Source organism: Schistocerca piceifrons, chromosome 4, assembly GCF_021461385.2.
Source record: "Schistocerca piceifrons isolate TAMUIC-IGC-003096 chromosome 4, iqSchPice1.1, whole genome shotgun sequence".
Taxonomy (NCBI): Eukaryota; Metazoa; Arthropoda; class Insecta; order Orthoptera; family Acrididae; genus Schistocerca; species Schistocerca piceifrons.
The window spans coordinates 34,513,698-34,540,140 of record NC_060141.1 but is presented as its reverse complement, the minus strand read 5'-3'; the positions used below and the strand labels follow the sequence as shown (position 1 = coordinate 34,540,140).

Sequence of the window (26,443 nt, the reverse complement as noted above, 5' to 3'; positions counted from 1 at the left end):
TGTCCACAATGTGCAAAGTCTTTTCTGAAGATTTGAGAAGAGTAAGACTACAAGAAACTTTTTACTTTACTTATATTTTCTTGTGGAGTTGGCTCCTGTTCTTCTTGTCTAGGGGTCTCATTCTTGAACCTGAAATTCTCACGTTTTAGGTCCTCATGGTTGAATTGATCTAAATAATTTTGAAGATTTTCGTTGCAGAATTTTTGTTTTTACGTTAATTTATTTTGTCACATTTTAGTATATCACACAGTCTTTTTAATTTTCACATCAACAAAGCCGAAGGTACATTGTTCGCCCAAAATACAAAATACTACTGCCTCACTCAGCGGAAATAACAATATTCCGAACAGTTTACAATTTTTCTTGACAAATGAATTTCTATTAGTTTTGATTATTATTTCATAAATGAATCCAGAAATATACATAATAAACAGTACTATATTGCGTAATTAATAATAGAAACATTAAGTGTGCCGAATAACTTGTAATTTCAAATGTTTCTAAAAAATTGTGGATTCAGAACTAGTATGTATCGTTTATAACATCCAAAATAATAATTTATATTCATAAATTTTAGCTTGAAAAATAAAATGATATGAAATTTTTCAGAAAAGCAGCTGAGGTAATTGATATGTCCAAAATTGGTAAAATAGTATTGGTATCGACTATTAGTGTTGAGGAAAAGTAATGCTAGAGGAGGATCTCCCGTTACACTGGCTATTCGCTCACAAACGTCGTTATTTAAACATTTTGCACACACACTCTATTCGCTCCATTAATAATTTGAATAATTATCACTTTCGCATCAAGCAACTTTACATTATTACATTATTAATTATCCACTTCCGAATAGCTAGAGGGGGAGGCATTGCGGTGTTCCATTCCAAACCGAATTTCAAGGTTTCTCTCCTGGAGGAAGACATGTCACTTGCAGTTCAGTTCAGAATTTCCCGGCAGCATTAACGGCACTCAGAACCAATCAAGCGCTGCACCGGCTGCAGTGTATCTCCGCACGCCACGGCCTCCAGACACGGACTGCGCCTCCTTAGGTTCAGGATCATCAACGATGGAGGCAAAGAGTTATATTTAAACCGGTCTGCGTCGGACGTTCAGTGTCTGAAGCCGAGACGTTGCCACGACATGGAGCGCACTGCCTGCAGGCAGCTGCCACAGTGCTTCTCTCTCCGCGACGGTAGAAAATCTGTCTCTTACAGACACAAAATTCGTATGTGATATAGATATCAATACAGTCTTTTAATTATGTCAAAAATGTGAGAACGAAATATATCGCGACGGCACTGTGGTGTAAAATATCCTATGACTTCTTTTCGCGTCAATTCTGGGTTAAAAGCTCGAGTTTCAACGATTATCTCCACCGTCTTCGTCAGGAGCAATTACCACTTGCTCCTGGCGAAGAGACTGGACGTCTGTTCCTCCTGACAAAGACGGTGGAGGTAATCGTAGAAAGCTCGAGATTTTAACCCTGAAGTGAAGCGGCAAAAAAGTCCGAGGACGTTTTTTACATGCCAGAAATGATTTTTAATTTCAATTAGGGCAGGTAATGCTCACACGAGGCACGACACAAGCTTCTCACAAATAACCAAAGTCGAAATGCTATTTCTCAACGAGAAACCTTAGCGTAGTCTCTTCTTGTATACAAAATATACATGGCGTATTCTGTGGAGTATTGCTGAAAGGTTCACGATTTGGCAATCTAAGTAAGTATGTACAACGGTGTCCAAAATTAAAGCAACAAACTGCCGTATCTCATTCCCGATTTAATGACACAAACTCTTAACAGATGTCTGTACGATCGTATCCTTGCCGGAAAGGGGCATTCTAGTCAACAGACATCGACGCTAACGATGAGGTGAGGGCACCTATCAAACGGTATAGTGTTTGCCGGGTAGTCACACATCCACAATCGCTGTGTACACAGCCACAGAGGGTGCAGTATGGTACAGAGAAGACGCCTACCAGCCACTCTGCTGTGGAGGGCCATAGAAAGAACGGAACCAAGACAGTTGCAACCTGATATGGCCCGATGGTTTAATGTGAATCGTTCTGTTGTTTTTCGGATGGGGCGATAGTTCAGAGAGACCAAAACAGTAGGCCGGTCAGAGTGGCCGAGCGGTTCCAGGTGCTACACTCTGGAGCCGCGCGACCGCTACGGTCGCAGGTTCGAATCCTGCCTCAGGGATGGATGTGTGTGATGTCCTTAGGTTAGTTAGGTTTAAGTAGTTCCAACTTCTAGGGGACTGATGACCTCAGATGTTAAGTCCCATAGTGCTCAGAGCCATTTGAACCATTTTTTGAACCAAAACAGTATCCCGGAGACGAGGACAGGGAAGACCAAATGTGACATCAGGAAGAGTGGACTGTTATTTGGTGTAAGGGCACGTCGGTACCGCCTTAGAACGTAGCATCTCACCTCCCAGGACCCACTGGTCGTGTTGTATCGAGGTAAACGGTGTACTGAAGGCTTCGGCAGAGTGGCCTTTATCGTTGAAGACCTGTGGTATGTCTTCCTCTGACGCTTCTTCAAAGGAGGCAGTGTGTAGAGTGGAGCCATCAACAAGCCACCTGGTGGGTCGAACAGTGGACAAATGTTGTTTTCACAAGTGAGTCCCGATTTGGTCTGGTCAGTGATTCTCGACGGTTCGCTCCCGGAGGGAATGTGGAGCACGATTTTGGGACACAACCATTGTGGAAAGAGACCGATATCAAGCAGGATCGCTAGTAGATTGGCCAGGGATTATGTTTACGTCTCGAACATGTCTTCATGAAACTGTACGGGTGAATCGGCAAGATTTAATCGCTGTCAGGTATCGTAACAAGATCTTGGGACCTCATCTGCGGTTCTTCCGAGATACTGTGGGCCCATATTTTCTATGGCTGGACGATAATGCACGACCTCATAGAATACGGGTGGTGAGGTTTTCTTCGAAAACGTTGTTTTCACTAGTGAGTCCCGATTTGGTCTGGTCAGTGATTCTCGACGGTTCGCTCCCGGAGGGAATGTGGAGCACGATTTTGGGACACAACCATTGTGGAAAGAGACCGATATCAAGCAGGATCGCTAGTAGATTGGCCAGGGATTATGTTTACGTCTCGAACATGTCTTCATGAAACTGTACGGGTGAATCGGCAAGATTTAATCGCTGTCAGGTATCGTAACAAGATCTTGGGACCTCATCTGCGGTTCTTCCGAGATACTGTGGGCCCATATTTTCTATGGCTGGACGATAATGCACGACCTCATAGAACACGGGTGGTGAGGTTTTCTTCGAAAACGTTGTTTTCACTAGTGAGTCCCGATTTGGTCTGGTCAGTGATTCTCGACGGTTCGCTCCCGGAGGGAATGTGGAGCACGATTTTGGGACACAACCATTGTGGAAAGAGACCGATATCAAGCAGGATCGCTAGTAGATTGGCCAGGGATTATGTTTACGTCTCGAACATGTCTTCATGAAACTGTACGGGTGAATCGGCAAGATTTAATCGCTGTCAGGTATCGTAACAAGATCTTGGGACCTCATCTGCGGTTCTTCCGAGATACTGTGGGCCCATATTTTCTATGGCTGGACGATAATGCACGACCTCATAGAACACGGGTGGTGAGGTTTTCTTCGAAAACGTTGTTTTCACTAGTGAGTCCCGATTTGGTCTGGTCAGTGATTCTCGACGGTTCGCTCCCGGAGGGAATGTGGAGCACGATTTTGGGACACAACCATTGTGGAAAGAGACCGATATCAAGCAGGATCGCTAGTAGATTGGCCAGGGATTATGTTTACGTCTCGAACATGTCTTCATGAAACTGTACGGGTGAATCGGCAAGATTTAATCGCTGTCAGGTATCGTAACAAGATCTTGGGACCTTATCTGCGGTTCTTCCGAGATACTGTGGGCCCATATTTTCTATGGCTGGACGATAATGCGCGACCTCATAGAACACGGGTGGCGAGGTTTTCTTCGAAACGGAAGATATTGCCCGCATGGCGTGGCCTGCTCCCTCTCCCGATTTGAACGTCATAGAGCAAGTCTGGGACGCACTAGGGAGACGGTTGCCTCACGTCAGCGTCCACCAACCACTCTCCAAGACTTGTGAGCAGCGCTGCAGGAAGAACGGGCGTTACTGCCTCAATAGGAGACTGATGACATCGTTCACAGCATGCCCGTCTTTTGTCAGGCCTGTATTGCTGCCGGAGGTGGTCACACCCAGTACTCAGCGCATTAACACGTCGTCGGAATGTGTGCTTAAATACGTTAAGTTGGAGAAAACGAAGAACATTTGTGTCTTCCGTTGTAGATCTTTACTGTCTATGTTCTTTACATTATTTCTATTTTATTATCACCTGATTATATTGTTTTGTGAAAAAAAAAACAAAAAAAACGCTACCTTGCTTTAATTTTGTACACCAGTGTAGTTCCGTCAAGTCTGCCGCACAATACGTTGCACTTGTTACGGCCAGCTGTGTTATGAATGTAAGTGTAGCAGCACCGCAGCGTCAGACGGTCAGTGAGTGAGGCGTGATTTCCGCGTGGTGTGTTGGCAGCCGCGTGCAGACGCTGCCGTGCGTGCGGCGCGCGCTCGCCGACCGCCGCTGCTGCGACGGCGACGCCGTGACGCTGGAGTGCCGCGTGTTCGCCACGCCGCTGCCCGACGTCCGCTGGGAGAAGGACGGCCGGGTGAGTCTGCAGCAAGGCCGCGGCGCCAGCCCCGTGCCAACACGGCAGAACATCACACACTCACTAGCACAATGTAGTGAACTATACACTCACGATACCATTAGATAAGCAAGATTACAAATCTACCACACTTGTGTTGGTGTCTTTTGGACGTTACTTATCCACTGTAAGTTTTATAGTCTATGTGTACATTAACATATGTAAACCTCTTTTTTTCCACATCTAGTTCCAGAGGAACCAAATTAAGGAGGAAATCTCCAAGGTCACAGACCATGTCAGCACATGAAATTACAACATAAAAGTAATAACCGATAAAATGAAACGTTCATGAACCCAAAAAAGACAAGCCATAAGTTTATGTAAAGGCAATCAACAATACAACACAGGAATCAACTTATTGTTTCGAGGAACTCCTCGATGGTACACAAGGACTCACCCATGAGGAAACTCTTCAGTTTCGATTTGAAAGGGCGTGGATTACTGCTAGGATTTTTACATTCTTGTGGTAGCTTATCGAAAATGGATGCTGCAGTATACTGCACGCCTTTCTGCATGAGAGTCAAGGAAGTTCGATCCAAATGCAGATTGGATTTCTGCCGAGTATTAACCGAGTGAAAGCTGCTAATTCTTGGGAATAATCTGATATCGCTAACAAGAAACGACAGTAAAGAATATGTTTATTGAGAGGTCAATGTCAAAATACCCTGGCTAGTGAACAGGGGTCGACAAGAGGTTCATAGGCTTACACCACTTACTGCCCAAATTGCACGTTTCTGTGCCAAAAAATATCCTTTTAGAATGGGAAGAGTTACCCCAAAATATAATACCATACGACATAAGCAAAATAGACTAATTTTCCTGTCAAATGATTACTTACTTCAGATACCGTTCGACTGGTAAAAATGTCAGTATTAAGTCTTTGAACAAGAACCTGTACGTGGGCTTCCCACGACAGTTTACTATCTACCTGAACACCTAGAAATCTGAACTGCTCAGTTTCATTAATCATGTGCCCATTCTGTGAAATTAAAACTTCGGATTTTGTTGAACTGTGTGTTAGAAACTGCAAAAACTCTGTCTTACTCCGATGTACCGTTAGTTTTACTTTCTACAAGCCATAAACTTAGGTCATGAACCGCACTATTTGAAACAGTAATTGTTGCAGACAACATCCTTTACTACCAAGCTAGTGTCATCAGCAAACAGAAATATTTTAGAATAACCTGTACATCTTCAATTTTACACGTTATATACTTACCACATGTATGCCACTTTCTGATACACTTGAGAAAGACGTAACAAAAATGCCGAAACAGGTAGTGGACTAAATAAAGTTCTACAGAGCAACTGGAGCGGCCTCTTCATTAATCAAACAAGTAGTTGCGGAGCACGTGGCGAAACCAACAATTAACTGAACAGCCTGTACTCCTAAAGATGTGTCCCTCTTGTTTCTAAAAATATGGTGACGGCACTTTCTCAATTTAGTCACGTTGGCTTGACAATCACTATGAATTCCTTCAGTTCGAAGAACTGCATTTTAGCCATCAGCTGTACGAATTATCCTTTATACTCTACCAGTTTCTGTCGTAGCGACCATCATCACAGAAAGAGAAAGTACACTAGATAGGTAACCCATTCATCTTTCCTTCAATATAATTGAAAGTCCTCAAAGATACCAGATGTTTAGATAAACGTACGTCACGCACCATGACTCTAAACAGCGTAACATTGGCTTCACAATAGCTCACAACCGAACGTGAAAGGAAGAAATATTTTTTGTTTTTTGACAGACTAGTTTTTAGAAAAGCGTTATTAAAAACCTGCCTGTGGGTACCTGTCGAACTGAATTAATCAGAACACTTTGGTCATCTGAAAAAAGTATCAGCTCTGTTTGTATGTTAAGTGAAAGGCAATTCATAAAAATAAGGAAGAAAAATTAGACGCATCGTTGAATTCCGTGGCACTCCATTCGTGATTTTTTCCCTGTCTCTAAAATTTTGTCCACTTTCAGCATTGTCTGAATCATTCAGTACCAATTTTTAAATTTTATTTTTTAAGGTATGAGTTACAACAGATGATTTACCGCCATGAATTGTTCAAAACGTAAGTATTTATGAGAGTGTATCATGGTCTATAAAAACACATCACAAAAAGGAACATTAATTTGAACGAACCTTCAAAATGCTATTCGAAATTTCATCAACACCACGTGAGCTTTTGTTTCCGTAAATTTCATAATTCTGTTGAATTTAATTTTCAGTGAAGGATGTTGGTGGTGTTTCTAGCAGCTTAAATGTTTGTGTGATGAAATTTCGACTATTCCCTCTTTCTTCTTGAACATATCGACTGGCTCTTCTTTCGCTAGTACATCTATAAAACGATTATCAAAAATGCAAAAAGAAAGAATGTGGCGATCTTAGTCGACTTTACGAAAGTGTCTGGCTCCGCTAACAGACCTTGCCAATCACATTTAGAACTACTGGCCATGATTCACATGTTACAGGCTTGTTTATTTTCATAGAAATTTCACCTCACTTTTACACAAAGAGAAAAACAGCAATAATGCAAGAATCTTTACCTGTTCATGTAATAGCAATCTGAGCTCTACAGGCAGTTATTTTTTTCTACCCCACTGGATCTTATATTTGAAAAGTGCCACGTGACATACTTCCAAGCTGTGAGCGGAAATGAATTCACTAGCGTATTGAAGAGCAACGTGGAAAAATGACTGGCACTGAATGCATGTCTAATAAGATGGGCGATGGGAGCTGCAATAGAGTGCGTTATTGTGACTGAGACTCTGTACACAGAAACAACTCGCTCATTGGCAGACTGAAGTTATTGAAGACCATGATGAAGAATTATATCAGAAAATATCAAGATTCTAGACGGCAGCGGAGCAAGCTGTAAGAAGTAAACCGCATGATACAAAGTGAGTGTACCGATCGACATTAAAAACGCTAGCATTTAAGAGCTAATGAGAGTGCAAGGTTTGCATGTAACTGCCGGAACCGTGCATACTGCGAGGATTATAGCGGTTGAACCTGCAATTTTTGTTCGTCGTGGTTAATGGTGGTAATTCTCGAGCAGAGATGGCCGTTAGGAATACAGGTTGCTGGACGACTGGTCACGAAGCGAGAGGATACGGCAGAGACGCTTCGCAGACCGGACTAGCAGAAGTTCTTGCCCGATACAGCAGAAAATCTCTACTGAAAAACTGTTTCACATGATCGTTTCTGGTACCAACAATGGGCGAAAAGAGGTCACGTGACAGTGATCGCATTACTTAAAGAATACTACTGGACATGAACGTAGTAAAAATCCACTTCAGTCCACATTCCACCTGTCTGAAACGTTCTGAATCTTGGTGCTTGCGCGAGATTATGGCAACAACAATAGACTCCTGGTAAATAGAAATAACTGCAAAAATGGTTGTTAGATATATAGTGGACGTCAGCTTTCAGCTGATTTTTGGACGTTACACACACTTGCAATATTATTTATTAGACGGAACATAAGTAGATTAACGCGAATTTCCAGATAATTCACAGTTACATTTCATCCTTTACAAATATTTAAGGGGTCAGGGATTTTCTCTGCCTCGTGATGACTGGGTGTTGTGTGCTGTCCTTAGGTTAGTTACATCTACATCTACATCTATACTCCGCGAGCCACCTTACGGTGTGTGGCGGAGGGTACTTATTGTACCACTATCTGATCCCCCCTTCCCTGTTCCATTCACGAATTGTGCGTGGGAAGAACGACTGCTTGTAAGTCTCCGTATTTGCTCTAATTTCTCGGATCTTTTCGTTGTGATCATTACGCGAGATATATGTGGGCGGTAGTAATATGTTGCCCATCTCTTCCCGGAATGTGCTCTCTCGTAATTTCGATAATAAACCTCTCCGTATTGCGTAACGCCTTTTTTGAAGTGTCCGCCACTGGAGCTTGTTCACCATCTCCGTAACGCTCTCGCGCTGACTAAATGTCCCTATGACGAATCGCGCTGCTTTTCGCTGGATCATGTCTATCTCTTCTATTAATCCAACCTGGTAAGGGTCCCATACTGATGAGCAATACTCAAGAATCGGACGAACAAGCGTTTTGTAAGCTACTTCTTTCGTCGATGAGTCACATTTTCTTAGAATTCTTCCTATGAATCTCAACATGGCGCCTGCTTTTCCCACTATTTGTTTTATGTGATCATTCCACTTCAGATCGCTCCGGATAGTAACTTCTAAGTACACTCCTGGGAATGGAAAAAAGAACACATTGACACCGGTGTGTCAGACCCACCATACTTGCTCCGGACACTGCGAGAGGGCTGTACAAGCAATGATCACACGCACGGCACAGCGGACACACCAGGAACCGCGGTGTTGGCCGTCGAATGGCACTAGCTGCGCAGCATTTGTGCACCGCCGCCGTCAGTGTCAGCCAGTTTGCCGTGGCATACGGAGCTCCATCGCAGTCTTTAACACTGGTAGCATGCAGCGACAGCGTGGACGTGAACCGTATGTGCAGTTGACGGACTTTGAGCGAGGGCGTATAGTGGGCATGCGGGAGGCCGGGTGGACGTACCGCCGAATTGCTCAACACGTGGGGCGTGAGGTCTCCACAGTACATCGATGTTGTCGCCAGTGGTCGGCGGAAGGTGCACGTGTCCGTCGACCTGGGACCGGACCGCAGCGACGCACGGATGCACGCCAAGACCGTAGGATCCTACGCAGTGCCGTAGGGGACCGCACCGCCACTTCCCAGCAAATTAGGGACACTGTTGCTCCTGGGGTATCGGCGAGGACCATTCGCAACCGTCTCCATGAAGCTGGGCTACGGTCCCGCACACCGTTAGGCCGTCTTCCGCTCACGCCCCAACATCGTGCAGCCCGCCTCCAGTGGTGTCGCGACAGGAGTGAATGGAGGGACGAATGGAGACGTGTCGTCTTCAGCGATGAGAGTCGCTTCTGCCTTGGTGCCAATGATGGTCGTATGCGTGTTTGGCGCCGTGCAGGTGAGCGCCACAATCAGGGCTGCATACGACCGAGGCACACAGGGCCAATACCCGGCATCATGGTGTGGGGAGCGATCTCCTACACTGGCCGTACACCACTGGTGATCGTCGAGGGGACACTGAATAGTGCACGGTACATCCAAACCGTCATCGAACCCATCGTTCTACCATTCCTAGACCGGTAAGGGAACTTGCTGTTCCAACAGGACAATGCACGTCCGCATGTATCCCGTGCCACCCAACGTGCTCTAGAAGGTGTAAGTCAACTACCCTGGCCAGCAAGATCTCCGGATCTGTCCCCCATTGAGCATGTTTGGGACTGGATGAAGCGTCGTCTCACGCGGTCTGCACGTCCAGCACGAACGCTGGTCCAACTGAGGCGCCAGGTGGAAATGGCATGGCAAGCCGTTCCACAGGACTACATCCAGCATCTCTACGATCGTCTCCATGGGAGAATAGCAGCCTGCATTGCTGCGAAAGGTGGATATACACTGTACTAGTGCCGACATTGTGCATGCTCTGTTGCCTGTGTCTATGTGCCTGTGGTTCTGTCAGTGTGATCATGTGATGTATCTGACCCCAGGAATGTGTCAATAAAGTTTCCCCTTCCTGGGACAATGAATTCACGGTGTTCTTATTTCAATTTCCAGGAGTGTATTTTACGGTCGTTACCGCTTCCAATGATTTACCACCTATGGCATAATCGTACTGGAATGGATTTCTGCCCCTATGTATGCGCATTATATTACATTTATCTACGTTTAGGGAAAGCTGCCAGCTGTCGCACCATGCATTAATCCTCTGCAGGTCCTCCTGGAGTACGTACGAGTCTTCTGATGTTGCTACTTTCTTGTAGACAACCGTGTCATCTGCAAATAGCCTCACGGAGCTACCGATGTTGTCAACTAAGTCATTTATGTATATTGTAAACAATAAAGGTCCTATCACGCTTCCCTGCGGTACTCCCGAAATTACCTCTACATCTGCAGATTTTGAACCGTTAAGAATGACATGTTGTGTTCTTTCTTCTAGCAAATCCTGAATCCAATCACAAACCTGGTCCGATATTCCGTAAGCTCGTATTTTTTTCACTAAACGTAAGCGCGGAACCGTATCAAATGCCTTCCTGAAGTCCAGGAATACGGCATCAATCTGCTCGCCAGTGTCTACGGCACTGTGAATTTCTTGGGCAAATAGGGCGAGCTGAGTTTCACATGATCTCTGTTTGCGGAATCCATGTTGGTTATGATGACGGAGATTTGTATTATCTAAGAACGTCATAATACGAGAACACAAAACATGTTCCATTATTCTACAACAGATTGACGTAAGCGAAATAGGCCTATAATTATTCGCATCTGATTTATGACCCTTCTTGAAAATGGGAACGACCTGCGCTTTCTTCCAGTCGCTAGGTACTTTACGTTCTTCCAGCGATCTACGATAAATTGCTGATAGAAAGGGGGCAAGTTCTTTAGCATAATCACTGTAGAATCTTAAGGGTATCTCGTCTGGTCCGGATGCTTTTCCGCTACTAAGTGATAGCAGTTGTTTTTCAATTCCGATATCGTTTATTTCAATATTTTCCATTTTGGCGTCCGTGCGACGGCTGAAGTCAGGGACCGTGTTACGATTTTCCGCAGTGAAACAGTTTCGGAACACTGAATTCAGTATTTCTGCCTTTCTTCGGTCGTCCTCTGTTTCGGTGCCATCGTGGTCAACGAGTGACTGAATAGGGGATTTAGATCCGCTTACCGATTTTACATATGACCAAAACTTTTTAGGGTTCTTGTTTAGATTGTTTGCCAATGTTTTATGTTCGAATTCGTTGAATGCTTCTCTCATTGCTCTCTTTACGCTCTTTTTCGCTTCGTTCAGCTTTTCCTTATCAGCTATGATTCGACTACTCTTAAACCTATGATGAAGCTTTCTTTGTTTCCGTAGTACCTTTCGTACATGATTGTTATACCACGGTGGATCTTTCCCCTCGCTTTGGAACTTAGTCGGTACGAACTTATCTAAGGTTTAAGTAGTTCTAAGTTCTAGGGGACTGATGACCATAGATGTTAAGTTCCATAGTGCTCAAAGCCATTTTTTTTGTCCGCAGCTCGTGGTCGTGTGGTAGCGTTCTCGCTTCCCGCGCCCGGGTTCCCGGGTTCGATTCCCGGCGGGGTCATGGATTTATCCTTCCGTTATTACCAAAAACGTTATCCACGAACAACTTTCTTTTTTTAATCGTTACGATAAGTTATTCTGTAACTCTATTTCTCTTAGCAGTACCTCAGTTGTCTTCCTTTCTGTTCGGCAAGTTCTGATCAGTACCTTCAGAAACCTTTTTATTGCTTTAAGAATTTTTTGAGAGATTAATTCCGTAATGATTAAGCAACTTAGTCAAGACGTGCTCATTGCTAAACTGTACATCGGAGACTAATATTCCTCTAATACTTGTAGAGCATCTGTTCTCATATGCAGTGACTGTACGTCGGTATTAGATATACACTCCTGGAAATTGAAATAAGAACATCGTGAATTCATTGTCCCAGGAAGGGGAAACTTTATTGACACATTCCTGGGGTCAGATACATCACATGATCACACTGACAGAACCACAGGCACATAGACACAGGCAACAGAGCATGCACAATGTCGGCACTAGTGCAGTGTATATCCACATTTCGCAGCAATGCAGGCTGCTATTCTCCCATGGAGACGATCGTAGAGATGCTGGATGTAGTCCTGTGGAACGGCTTGCCATGCCATTTCCACCTGGCGCCTCAGTTGGACCAGCGTTCGTGCTGGACGTGCAGACCGCGTGAGACGACGCTTCATCCAGTCCCAAACATGCTCAATGGGGGACAGATCCGGAGATCTTGCTGGCCAGGGTAGTTGACTTACACCTTCTAGAGCACGTTGGGTGGCACGGGATACATGCGGACGTGCATTGTCCTGTTGGAACAGCAAGTTCCCTTGCCGGTCTAGGAATGGTAGAACGATGGGTTCGATGACGGTTTGGATGTGCCGTGCACTATTCAGTGTCCCCTCGACGAACACCAGTGGTGTACGGCCAGTGTAGGAGATCGCTCCTCACACCATGATGCCGGGTGTTGGCCCTGTGTGCCTCGGTCGTATGCAGTCCTGATTGTGGCGCTCACCTGCACGGCGCCAAACACGCATACGACCATCACTGGCACCAAGGCAGAAGCGACTCTCATCGCTGAAGACGACACGTCTCCATTCGTCCCTCCATTCACGCCTGTCGCGACACCACTGGAGGCGGGCTGCACGATGTTGGGGCGTGAGCGGAAGACGGCCTAACGGTGTGCGGGACCGTAGGCCAGCTTCATGGAGACGGTTGCGAATGGTCCTCGCCGATACCCCAGGAGCAACAGTGTCCCTAATTTGCTGGGAAGTGGCGGTGCGGTCCCCTACGGCACTGCGTAGGATCCTACGGTCTTGGCGTGCATCCGTGCGTCGCTGCGGTCCGGTCCCAGGTCGACGGGCACGTGCACCTTCCGCCGACCACTGGCGACAACATCGATGTACTGTGGAGACCTCACGCCCCACGTGTTGAGCAATTCGGCGGTACGTCCACCCGGCCTCCCGCATGCCCACTATACGCCCTCGCTCAAAGTCCGTCAACTGCACATACGGTTCACGTCCACGCTGTCGCGGCATGCTACCAGTGTTAAAGACTGCGATGGAGCTCCGTATGCCACGGCAAACTGGCTGACACTGACGGCGGCGGTGCACAAATGCTGCGCAGATAGCGCCATTCGACGGCCAACACCGCGGTTCCTGGTGTGTCCGCTGTGCCGTGCGTGTGATCATTGCTTATACAGCCCTCTCGCAGTGTCCGGAGCAAGTATGGTGGGTCTGACACACCGGTGTCAATGTGTTCTTTTTTCCATTTCCAGGAGTGTAGTTGAACACTTAATTTTACGCAACATTCTAAATACAGAGCCTGCTAGGGAAGATTTGCCGTTTGGCCCCATATGTTTAACTTATTCAGGATAATTTGCACTGCGCTTAAGGTATGTGAGATTTATACTAATGGAAGGACCGTTTATTCTTTATGAGTCCCACACTCTTTTATGTCATAGTATGGCAAACTGTGATTCTCAGTGCAGCTGTGGCCGAGCGATTCTATGCGCTTCAGTCCGGAACCGCGTTGTTGCGACGATCACACGTTCGAATCCAGCCTCGTGCATGGATATGCGTGATGTCCTTAGGTTAGTTGGGTTTAAGTAGTTCTAAGTTCTAGGGGACTGATGACCTCAGATGTTAAGTCCCATAGTGCTCAGAGCCATTTGAACCAAACTCTCAGTAGCTGAATTTTGTTCATAGGCGTGATGTTCAAATGGTTCAAATGGCTCTAAGCACTATGGGACTTAACATCTGAAGTCATCCGTCCCCTAGACTTAGAACTACTTAAACCCAAGGACATCACACACATCCACGCCCGAGGTAGGATTCGAACCTGATACCTCAGCAGCAGCGCGGTTCCGGACTGAAGGGCCTAGAACCGCTCGGCCACAGCGGCCGGCTTGGGCATGATGCCCAAGTAACAAAAATCATGTAAGGGTGTAAATAGTGATCCTGAAAGCCCGCATTAAAAGCTAATATATGTTAAGCAGACAAATAAAATGTTACCTGATCAAAGATTATTCAGAGGTCACTTTTGCACTGTGGAGCTACATAGGGATAACTGACACTTTGTTGCCATGGATTTGGAGGCACGTTCGGAAAGCCATTCTACCATTGTCTTAACCTAAATAATTGTCACATACCCAAAGAAAATCGTCCACAGAATATTTTCAAATATTCACATCAAAGATAGCTTTGCTTTACCGAGGTTCCGGAACCTGTAAAGAAAATTGGAATAGAGATCAACATAAACATCATTCCGCCCTTTTCATTGTTCATGAAAACCACACATTGCACGTTGTACCAACATACTGCGATACCTTCAGAGGTGGTGGCCCATATTGCTGTACACACCGGTATCTCTAATACCCAGTAGCACGTCCTCTTGCATTGATGCATGCCTGTATTCGTCGTGGTATACAGTCCACAAGTTCATCAAGGCACTGTTGGTCCAGATTGTCCCACTCCTCAACGGCGATTCGGCGTAGATCCCTCAGAGTGGTTGGTGGGTGACGTCGTCCATAAACAGGTCTTTTCAATCTATCCCAATCATGTTAGATGGGGTTCATGTCTGGAGAACATGATGGCCACTCTAGTCGAGCGATGTCTTTACGATGAAGGAAGTCATTCACAAGATGTGCACGATGGGGGCGCAAATTGCCTCGGCTATATGCTACCGATACGGTTGTACTATCGGTCGGAGGATGGCATTCACTTATCGTACTGCCGTTACGGCGCCTTCCATGACCACCAGCGGTGTACGTCGGTCCTACATAATGCCACCCCAAAACAACAAGGTACCTCCACGTTGCTGCACTCGCTGGACAGGGTGTCTAAGGCGTTCAGCCTGACCGGTTTGCCACCAAACACGTCTCCGACGATTGTCTGGTTGAAGGCACACGCGACGCTCATCGGTGAAGAGATGTTGTTGGACCCATCTGTACCTCGCTGCATGGTGTCGTGGTTGCAAAGATGGACCTCACCATGGACGTCGAGGGTGAAGTTGCGCATCATCCAGACTACTGCGCACAGTTTGAGTCGTGAGTTGGCTGAACGAAAAGCATTATTCAACATGGTGGCGTTGCTATCAGGGTTCCTCCGAGCCATAATCCGTAGGTAGCGGTGATCCACTGCAGTAGTAGCTCTGGGGCAGCCTGAGCGAGGCGTGTCATCGACAGTTCCTGTCTCTCTGTATCTCCTCCTTGTCCGAACAACATTGCTTTGGTTCACTCCGAGACGTCTGGACACTTCCCTTGTTGAGAGCCCTTTCTGGCTCAAAGTAACAATGCGGACGCGATCGAACAGCGGTATTGACCGTCTAGGCATGGTAGAACTACAGACAACACGAGCTGTGTACCTCCTTCCTGGTGGAATGACTGGAACTGATCGGCTGTCGAACCCCCTCAGTCTAATAGGCGCTGCTGATGCATGGTTGTTTACATCTTTGGGCGGGTTTAGTGACATCTCTTAACAGTCAAATTGACTGTCTCTGTGAAACAATATCCAAAGTCAACGTCTATTTTCAGGAGTTCTGGGAACCGAGGTGACGCAAAACTTTTTTTGTGTGTGTACTCCAGATGTTTTCGCAGCTTCATGAAAACTTGCTGTTTGCTGTCAAAACTGTAGGCTGGCTCCATAAACAACTGAATTATAGTTTGTACCAACATACAACTTGAAGACGTTCTATTAGCAGGGGTTATTGATGTACACATTGTCTTTAATATAGCCCCACAAAATGGAGTCGCATGTGTTCAGATTCGGAGAATCGAGGCCTCTGGAGACCCTAAGGCCACCATGCGGTCGTCAAAGTGCTCCTCCAGGACATCAGAAACTATTCTGCTTTTATGAGGTCGAACTCCGTCTTGCGTTAAGCACATCTTGACAAAATCAGGGTCAACTTCGATAATGGGGATGAAATTATCTTCCATGATCTTCCAGAACCTTCACGTGTCGTTCGGTAGTCACTGTGCCATCAAGGAATATCGCACCGATTATTCCATGACTGTACACTGCACATCACACAGTCACCCATTGAAGGTGAAGAGCCTTCCCGATCGCGAAATGCGGATTCTCAGACCCCCCCCCCCCCCAAATGCGCCAATTTTGCTTACTGACGGACCCATCCAAATTAGGGTGGGCTCTTTCGTTAAACCAAACCATATTAATTCCCATCATGTCCCGCGGCCAACCGTGAAGTTTGAAGATCCTAATGCAAACCGTTCAGAATTTATGACGAGTCTCATGTAGTTCAATAATTGTCACCTTGTATGTATGCAGATGTTCTATGAAATATCTTTCAGTCAGAACGTTTGATAACGTACATCCCGTTGACACGGCTGATAAAATTATAGTTAAAAACGGATAATAAATTTTACACAGCAATGGTGGCATCATTCGCCCAGTATTTTTAGTTGCGCAAAGCTGGAATACTTGGATATTTACTGTTCTGTCGTTACCGTGCCGTTGCTTATGGGAAAACACCTGCCGTGTTACTCGGCGGCAACCCGCTTACCTTCTGCGCGCGAGAGTTTGTCGCTTTCAAGGCGAAATACAATGTCGCCGCGTGCCATTTTCACAGTAAAACCGCTAACACATGTAAACGTCGTATCAGTACCTTTAGGTTACATCAAAAGAATACGAAAGGCTCTTTCAAATGGCAACTGTATTTCAGGCAGGACAATATTATCGGTGTGGTGAAAAATTAAATTATGTCGTAAGGAATACCGAGTTTCGGTAAACAGCGCAGATTCAGAATTATGTCCACAATGGTATTGGTGTCGTGACACCGCACTACCGCCTTAAACCTCGCAAGGCTAATGTTTATTGCTCACTGATAGGCAACAAAACATATGAGGCTCTACATGCATGTTTTTGCTTAGCAAAAGAGGTTTCGTTGCAACCACAAGTAGGAACTGAAGGAGTCGTAGAAGAAAGTGTTAGCCCACAAGATCGTGTTTTGGGTTAATACATGTTATAAGTTTCATTAAATTTAAAGGCAAAATTATAAATACAATAAGGTAATACGATTTATATAGCAGGCAGTGCTTCCCAGCGGTACGTGGGGAACTTCTTCTTAGTTGATCTGCTTCATTCGAAAACACAACTGATTACGCAATCATACCAATCCGTACCAAGCTGAAGGGTGGCACTTTATTCCATCGACGCCTTCAGTTATTAGTAGAGACATTTACCCTATGCGCAAGACGTATTCAGGTACTCAATGGTAACACTGTCATACTAAAAAGCAAGAAATCAGAGCTCAAATTCCCGTCTGGGACACGTTTGTAATATCTCGTAGAGGTAGAAACTAAATTGCTCTGTGTGTAACAACAGATGGGCTTTCTATAGCAGCGATCGAACGTTTCGAAGCAGTTTTTTGTGGAGGAAAAGTCAGTGTTAGAAAAATGTTTCTCTTGCCTTATGTCAGAGTAAAAGATAGCTAGGTACTTACAGCCCAGCGAGAGAACAGTTTTATGTTCACGTTCAGAACATTTATGATTCTGGTAAAATCTATTATTCCTTTCCTACCAGATTTCATCCTCCTCTTTGTCCACTCTTGGTTCGTAGCTTCTCCTTTGTTGCGTAAACGACTTACCGTCATCGTTAGCACGTCTATTCGCTCACATTTCACATGCAAACGCCAGTAGGAAGTCGAATTGATACCTTGCCACGACCGCGTGAATATTTATGGGCACTGGTTGCCAGTCCCTCTTAGTCGCATACGACATCCTCACAGCGAACAGTAACGAGAAGCAGAAAACAGACGTACCCTTTGAATACCATTAATTTGATACTGAATTAGAGCAGTGTCACACTTTGAGAGGACGAAATTTACTACGTCGACCGTCTATTTCTGAAAAAAATGCGCAGTACAGCCCAAGAAGCATTCTACAGTAGAGTCAGTAGTTGATTTCATTACCCTGTATGACAGTCGTTAATTGTTTGCCGGGTACGGTTTTACAGGAATATTCTATATAAATCTAATGAAAAGGGTTGTAGCACTTCGTCTTAACAAGAATAAACAAGGCATAATTACAGAATAATTTTCGAGTACTAATATTTGCTGTTTCTGAAAGAACTGGTATAATAAAAGATAAGTTTCGTTTCAAAAGACAACTTCAGCGTCATATTGAATGAAAATACTAAAGCTTCTGTACACGTGTATCCAAATACAAAGGGGAGTGATCAAAACCATGGTGACAAGTTGATGCAGGTCACTGTTGCAGGTTTTCCTTAACGCTGTATTCGTAACAGACTGAGGTCATAAGAGTCTGTGCGCCCCCATTTGTTGAGTACGGAAACTGACGGCTCGCAGAACGGCCAGACTTTCGGTGGCTGTCTGTCATGCGAGCGTCTTCACGGTTTGTTGTTTGCAATGCAGCTTCATTGTCTATGTTACACAACATCCGTTATAATACAAATAGCATTAGGAGCTATAGTACGTTATCCCTTGTAATTTGTAAATGTTCTTAAATTTATTTAATTTGTTGTATCTTGAGCTTTCGCCAATGTGATTTCCCCGATTCATAATCGTATAATTCTCCTTCCCGTGTATCCGAAAACGGTTGCTCAACAACTAAAACCGGTTATGTAACTCCTCCTCTATATTTCCCTGAAGAAAAGTAAATTTACAGTGATCGGAAGAAATCTCACATACGGATTCTTCCGTTAGTTCTTGGTAGAACAGTTGCATGTTTAAGGCTGAATAACAATTTTTGTTTGTTTCTGTCGGCCTGCTACAGTACCGTGGCGCCGATATTCCAGGGTGTTCCGGGACTTCTGATGCATTTTCATAACCGATTATCCATTAATGAAGGAAACTCTGTCGCGATTCCTAGCAACAGATTCTCTAACCCAAACCTAAGTTAATATTGCGTAAATTCTATTTTTTATACATAAGACATGTTTATAACAGTACCACAACACTGCTGACTGCTTGCTGATTCTGTAGATACCATACAATTATTCTGAAATTGTATTTTAGGATTCCTATGAGAAATTTATTTTTCTAATGTTCGAAACAGTTCAATTTATCAAGCCACAGTTTGCTGAGGCTGCATAATAACTAAAGACTGTAATTAGATAATAGGTTTCACAGGGGCCTATACCCTTGGCTGATTCAAAAATTGTGTCACGTATTAACGAAATAAGTTATAATGCAATATCGAAATTCAGGTCAGCGACTGTTTGCAAAAGTAATGTTCATTTTACTAAAGGCAGAGAACAAAACGTCGCGTCCTACACATATAAATGTAACACAGATGCATCACGCGAATTAATATTTCATTCAGAGAGATCCAGCTTCTGTTGTTAGTACAACTGAAGCGGATCCCTCTAAATTAATTATCATGCCTCTGAGTTTCGGATGTCCTACATATCAAATTAATAACAATACAATATTAGTCATAATATTAAATTCTTCATAACTTCGGAAATATTACATATATAAGACCAGTTTTGGAATCAGCACAGAGATGAGACCTTCTACACATCGTTTCACAGTTGTTTCTTTTAATTTGCTAAGATGGCAAATGTGTTGTGGAAATGACAGTTGACTCAAGTATGGTTGCAGCCACATTAATATATACTACGACTAATTTAATATACAAAGGGAAAAACGTTTCTGAATTAAAACTAAAATAAATTTAAAAATTGCTAGTCATTAGGCAGCTCATTTCACTGTGAACTAGATATTTACGCTTTGTTTCTGTGACCTCACATGCCTCAAATTGTTGAGAAGAGACGTGTGTATATATACTCGTATTACTGAGAGTCGGCAAAAGCCAGTTCAGACTGAGTGATGCTGAGGTAGCTCGAAGACACCGAAACCTCCAGATGTCAGTGGAGTATCAACCAAAACTCCGATTCAGTTCGTACTACGTTCTGTCGTCCAGCAGAACTGACGTAAACGTTAATTAAAAGTAAAGCCAGAACTAAGGAGTACATCAAAAGCATAAACGTGACTACCAAATGTTCCTTCGGTGGGGAAGTTGGTAGAGCGTTGGATCGTCATACGAAACCCCAAAGACGACAACCATTTCTACTGAAACACGTGAAAGTGGGACAACGTATTTATGACATGTGCTCGTAAAAGGGCTGTTCGGAATTTACAACAATGTTCTCTTGGCAGTTTGCCTTCGCTTCGTTTCTTTCAAAGTAGTAAATCTGTAGAGTACATTTGAAGTTTCGCAGAATATACAATCAGAACAGAAAAATGAATCAACAATTCCATCATACGTATGGAAGTAATAGTAATAATAAAAATATTTAATAATAAACAAAATAATAAGATCAATAATAAATACATACGCTCCGCCTGGAGCAGTTACTGGGTGGATTGAGTAGCTCAGTAATTGCTGCTGCCGGTCCCAAGCCCGGTTGAAGGAGGAGGGTAAAAACCAAAAACACCAAAAGGCACCTGCAAAACTCCAGCAATGTATCCGCTGCCGTACGGACTAACAACCCGTACGATGAGAGTGAATTCAATCGACAATCAGCCACTCACCTCGTGCAGACGCCCACCAGCTGAATATGAACTTAGCGTGATGGAAACACAAGCAACAAAGCAGCTACCTCAGGCACTAACTCAGAAGAGCGAAGGCGAACCTGGTCATTCGGATTATGGGGGAGCAGGACATTATGCAGGGAGAGCCGGATCTTCCCAAAACTCCTCAAACCAAAGCGGAAGCAATTCATTGCTACACTGAACGTACAAACACTGACTAAAACAGGAAAACTCAAGATACTGACAGAGACTTGTGATAGATTTGGGATTCGTACGCTTGCAGTATAAGAAACACGTTTTCGTGATTCTGATTGATTCCGGTGGCTATCGAGTCTATGAGGGAAATCCTGCAATCAAACTGAAAAATAGTGACATAAGTGTGTTTGGAACGGCATTCCTCGTGCATAACAGTATCCAGGACTCCATGGTAGACTTCTCCTCACCCTCTGAACGCCTCTCTCTACTCATAGTTAAATGTGCCAATAAGGCCTAGACACTGATAAACGCACATACTCCAGTCAATAACGATAGTGACAAAAGCAAAGTGGAGAAGTTCTGGTCACGACTCGAGCGTCTACTCACCAATATCCCTCAACACCATGTCAAAGTCCTGTTGGGAGATTTCAGCGCGCAAATTTGCAGAGAACACGTACACAGAAATATAATTGAGAATTTTTCAGCACACAAAAAGACGAACACCAATCTCTTAATCAACATATATTAGATAGCCAACGTCCATCTTAAGAAACCACCGGGCAAAATGACTGCATGGAAATCCCCAAACAACCACATTGGGGAATATAAGTACTTCAAGCACTTGGGTGAAATGGTCAGTAACACTGGCAACGAGAAAGTAGCTCACAGCACACGAGCAGAAAAATTACGTAAAGCTTATATAATGGCCTGGAACACATACAATAAGAAATCGCTATCCACCCAAACCAAACTTCACCACTGTCATGAAGTCACTCTTCCAGAAACGCTCTGCACAACTGAAAGATCATAATTAACCATCAACATCAAGGACATTGAGAAAATGGAAAGGCAAATACTCAGGAAAATATTTCGACCCAAATTCAAGATGGTATTTGGATGCGCAAAAGCTCTGAAGAACTGTACTCAAGCCCTAAACGTTTCACGTTAGTTGCACGGATAAGACGATTGAAATTCTACTGACATTTAGCAAGAAAGGACGGCTCTAGAATGACCAAGAAAATCTTTCTTGTCATCAAAGGAACTCGCCAAACCAGCGCACGGTGGCCAACAGAAACCCAAAGTGACCTCACGGAACTCAGTATTGACCCACTAGAATCCACATGGACTGCGTACAGACAGAAAATCGACTCTCATAAGTTCACAATCACACCAGACGGAAAAGAATCTGAAATTGAAAAACGCATGGACACAAGAAAGAAGACAGGCCTATAGTGAAAGGACGAGGAAGTTTTGAGAAGAAAAGAAAAACAATAAAGCTAAGAAGACCAGTGCTAATTAATGGTTCCGCGTGCTCCTTAGAGGGCGAAACGAGTAAGTAATAATAAACACATACGTTCAACTAACGGAGAGAAACCAGACTGCAGCAAGAACATCGCTACAAACTCGGAAAGTCCTTTTACATATCAGGAAAATGTTCTCCCATATGCCAGTTTCAAGTGTAAATAGTTAAAAAAAAATTGTCATCGGTGTTATTTGAACGCTCTACCTTTTTGTACAAGCGAGATCTACGACAAAATTACTCACAGATACGCTTTTCTTGTGCTACACAGCTCTGGTGACACTTTCAGTTACCGTTTACGCATCTTGTACTGGACGACAGCACACAGCACGGACTAAACTGGAGTTCTGGTTGGTACGCTATCGACACACAACGTTTGGCTCCGATCTGAGTGTCTGACATCTGGAGCTCTGGCTGTGAGACGCCCAGTATGTTACTTTTGTGAATGACTTTCTAAAATGAGTTGGAAGCAGTGGCAAACTTGGCCAATGGCTGATGTTACTGTCAATTTGAATTGTGAACTGTATCCACATAACAAATGTTATTCTATAGGCATATGTTTTGACTTATTAGTTGGTACCAACTTAATTAATCGTTTGTTATAAATGAAATCCGCAAGTTGACTCTGTGGCATCAGTTACGTGTCGGGTCAGGATTTAATTTTTTTGTTGATTTGGATCTGCAAAACGCCACAGACTGCAGGGACGTACTTGGAAGACTGAAGATAATATCATAATTTTGACAACATAGTCCACGGAGAGCAGCGACCTGATTCTACGAGGGGCGTTCAGAAAGTAAGCTCCGATCGGTCGCGAAATGGAAACGACTATGAAAATCCGATAAAGCTTTGCACAGATGTGTTGGGTAGTGTCTCTAGTATAACCCCAGTTAGCATCACGTCGCTCTTCTCATTTCTGAGCTCGCAGTGAGTGCGTAAAGATGCCTAGAAAATAGTGTCTGCCGCCAAGTACGAGGGCCTGGTGAGAAATTTCGCCTGAAGCTATGCAGCTAACATTACATATCTGTCGTGCTGTTTCTTCTTCAAGACAATTCTCAGCCGCATTCTGCAGGGGCAATGAAGATGCTCCTGCATCGTTTTCAAATGGAAATGTGAGATTACCCACAATACAGTCCGCAATTGTCTCCCCCTGAGTTTCATCTCTGGTCACATGAACCGGTGTCTTTGAAGACAACATTTTGACACAGACAACGAGGTGTAGGCCAGCGTGGAGAATTGGCGGAAAGCACTGGCGGCTGCCTTCTATGATGAGGCTATTGAAAAGTTGGTACAACGCTATGACAAAAGTCTAAGTCAGAACGGCGACTACGTAGAGAAGTAGCTGAAAGGTGTAGCTAATTGTTACAAGTAAAACATTTCTGATGTTCACTGTGGTTTCAATTTGGCAATCAATCGGAGCTTACTTTCTGAACAGGCCTCGTATATATATTAACCGGTTTCGCCTTATTTACAAGCCATCTTCAAAATTTTTTGGCCCCGGAGGGTAGGAACAGCAAGGTTACAAACTGTACTATTACATATGGTTTCAAAATAAAATACACAAAAATTACAGCCAGTACTATTATATATGGTGTTAAAAATAAAGAAAAGTTACAGCGTTTACCCTAATGGCTGGTGGTGGCGGCTCCTCCGACTTTTCGTGATACCCACGATCATACACTGACTGATGGCTGTGGAGCCACGGGTCAAATAGTGTGCATTTCGCGCCGACTACGGATTACATCATCACCAGCCAATGGCAAACGCTTCACAAGAGCTGTGTGCAATTCGCACAGTAAGTTCGCGTAGCCCACGTACAGGTACATAAGGTGTTAAAATGTTACCAACAATAAGGCAAGTGGTCATTTATGTTAAAATAAACAGACTTACAAAACAACAGAATCAGCTGCCATAGAGATAAACGCTGTTTCTAATGGCTTATACAATAGTACTCCAGAATGAAATTTTCACTCTGCAGCGGAGTGTGCGCTGATGTGAAACTTCGTGGCAGATTAAAACTGTGTGCCGGACAGAGACTCGAACTCGGGACCTTAGCCTTTCGCGGGCAAGTGCTCTACCATCTGAGCTACCCAAGCACGACTCACGCCCCGTCCTCAGAGCTTTACTTCTGCGAGTACCTCGTCTCCTACCTTCCAAACTTTACAGAAGCTCTCCTGCGAACCTTGCAGAACTAGCACTCCTGAAAGAAAGGATATTGCAGAGGTACGGGCAGAAGTAAAGCTGAGAGGACGGGGCGTGAATCGTGCTTGAGTAGCTCAGTAGGTAGAGCACTTGCCCGCGAAACGCAAAGGTCCTGAGTCCGTGTCTCTGTCCGGCACGCAGTTTTAATCTGCCAGGAAGTTTTACAATAGTACTGTCTGTAATTTTTACTACAGCTTTTCTTATGTTACTTTAAGACCATATGTAATGGTACATTTTGTAACTTTGCTCTTCCTACTCTTGCAGGGCCAAAAAAAAATTCTGAAGATGCCTTGTAGATAAGCCGAAACCGGTTAACAAAGAAATATTGTTCCGATCTCGACTGTTCATTTTTAAGTAAAGATATAACTAAGTACCTTTGAGAGGTAATGACTAAAACATTGTGACTAGTTTGGTCAGTACGTGTGCAGTAAGCGCGCTATGGCACTGAATCTTAAAACGTCCCCTTAGAAAAATTAGTGAATTACTGTGCTGGAAACCCCTTACGTTATTTGATTTTCAAACAGCTGAGCAGAACTGAACGTACTCAGACATTTCGCTCTTTACCTGTTCTGATCAACACTAAACTGACACACAATATTTTTAGCGCAACGCAATCTGACTTTCAAAAATCCCTACAAAAGAATGGCCCTGACTGACAATAACCTATACATTTCATGAATCACTTACCTCACAAAAATCTTCGTTACTCGAACTACTGCAATACAGCGAGCGCCAATACTGTCAGCTAGATAAAAGATTCAAACTACTGATAGGCATAGTTAGCAAATGAAAGATTTTGATAGAGAACAAACAATGTGTTTACCTTAATACTGTTCAAAAGTCATAATATATATATCAGTTTATGACATACAGTCTTACAAATTTACTGTCTCTGATGGACACACGTCCAGATCATCCGTTCTCAAAACTCCGCCATCTCTCTCCCGACATCCACGACTGCTGGCGGCTCACCTCCAACTGCCCAACGCTACGCGCTGTTAACAGTCAACTGCCCATCACTACAATAGCCAACAACAATGCCAACCAGCCACAGACTGCACACAGCACAGCCAGTGATTTTCATACAGAGCGCTACTTGGCGTTACCAATAAAATCCTAAACAGCTTACTTACAGTCTTTCTCGTTGCCTCCTGGGCAGCTGATCCCGCTGGGCGGCGACTTCGTGGCGGAGGTGGAGGGCGAGACGGCGCGGCTGAGCATCGCGCACGTCTTCCCCGAGGACGAGGGCCAGTATACGTGTGTCGCCTCCAACGCGCTCGGCTCCGCGCGGACCTCCGCGTGTCTGCTCGTCGACGGTGAGTTGCCTCTTCCCTCCTCCCACACGCAGCGCGCTCCTGCCTCCACAGGCGACTCGTCCACCACGAGTGGCCAGAGGTAGCGGCGAGCCACAGGATGCGACTTCAGTGGTGGTCTTCAGTCCTGAGACTGGTCTGATGCAGCTCTCCATGCTACTCTATCCTGTGCAAGCTTCTTCATCTCCCAGTACCTACTGCAACCTACATCCTTCTGAATCTGCTTAGTATATTCATCTCTTGGTCTCCCTCTGCGATTTTTACCCTCCACGCTGCCCTCCAATACTACACTCCTGGAAATTGAAATAAGAACACCGTGAATTCATTGTCCCAGGAAGGGGAAACTTTATTGACACATTCCTGGGGTCAGATACATCACATGATCACACTGACAGAACCACAGGCACATAGACACAGGCAACAGAGCATGCACAATGTCGGCACTAGTACAGTGTATATCCACCTTTCGCAGCAATGCAGGCTACTATTCTCCCATGGAGACGATCGTAGAGATGCTGGATGTAGTCCTGTGGAACGGCTTGCCATGCCATTTCCACCTGGCGCCTCAGTTGGACCAGCGTTCGTG

General features: G+C 44.5%; 1 protein-coding gene across 1 annotated transcript in view; it reads left to right on the top strand.

The window, feature by feature from the left end:
* The window catches only part of LOC124795572 (myosin light chain kinase, smooth muscle-like), a 1,044,560-nt gene that overhangs the window by 657,402 nt on the left and 360,715 nt on the right, over positions 1–26,443 (top strand). The window contains exons 13-14 of the mRNA XM_047259644.1: positions 4,557–4,689; positions 25,704–25,860. Of these exons, the coding sequence (XP_047115600.1) occupies positions 4,557–4,689; positions 25,704–25,860 (290 nt within the window). The remainder of the gene's footprint in view (positions 1–4,556; positions 4,690–25,703; positions 25,861–26,443) is intronic.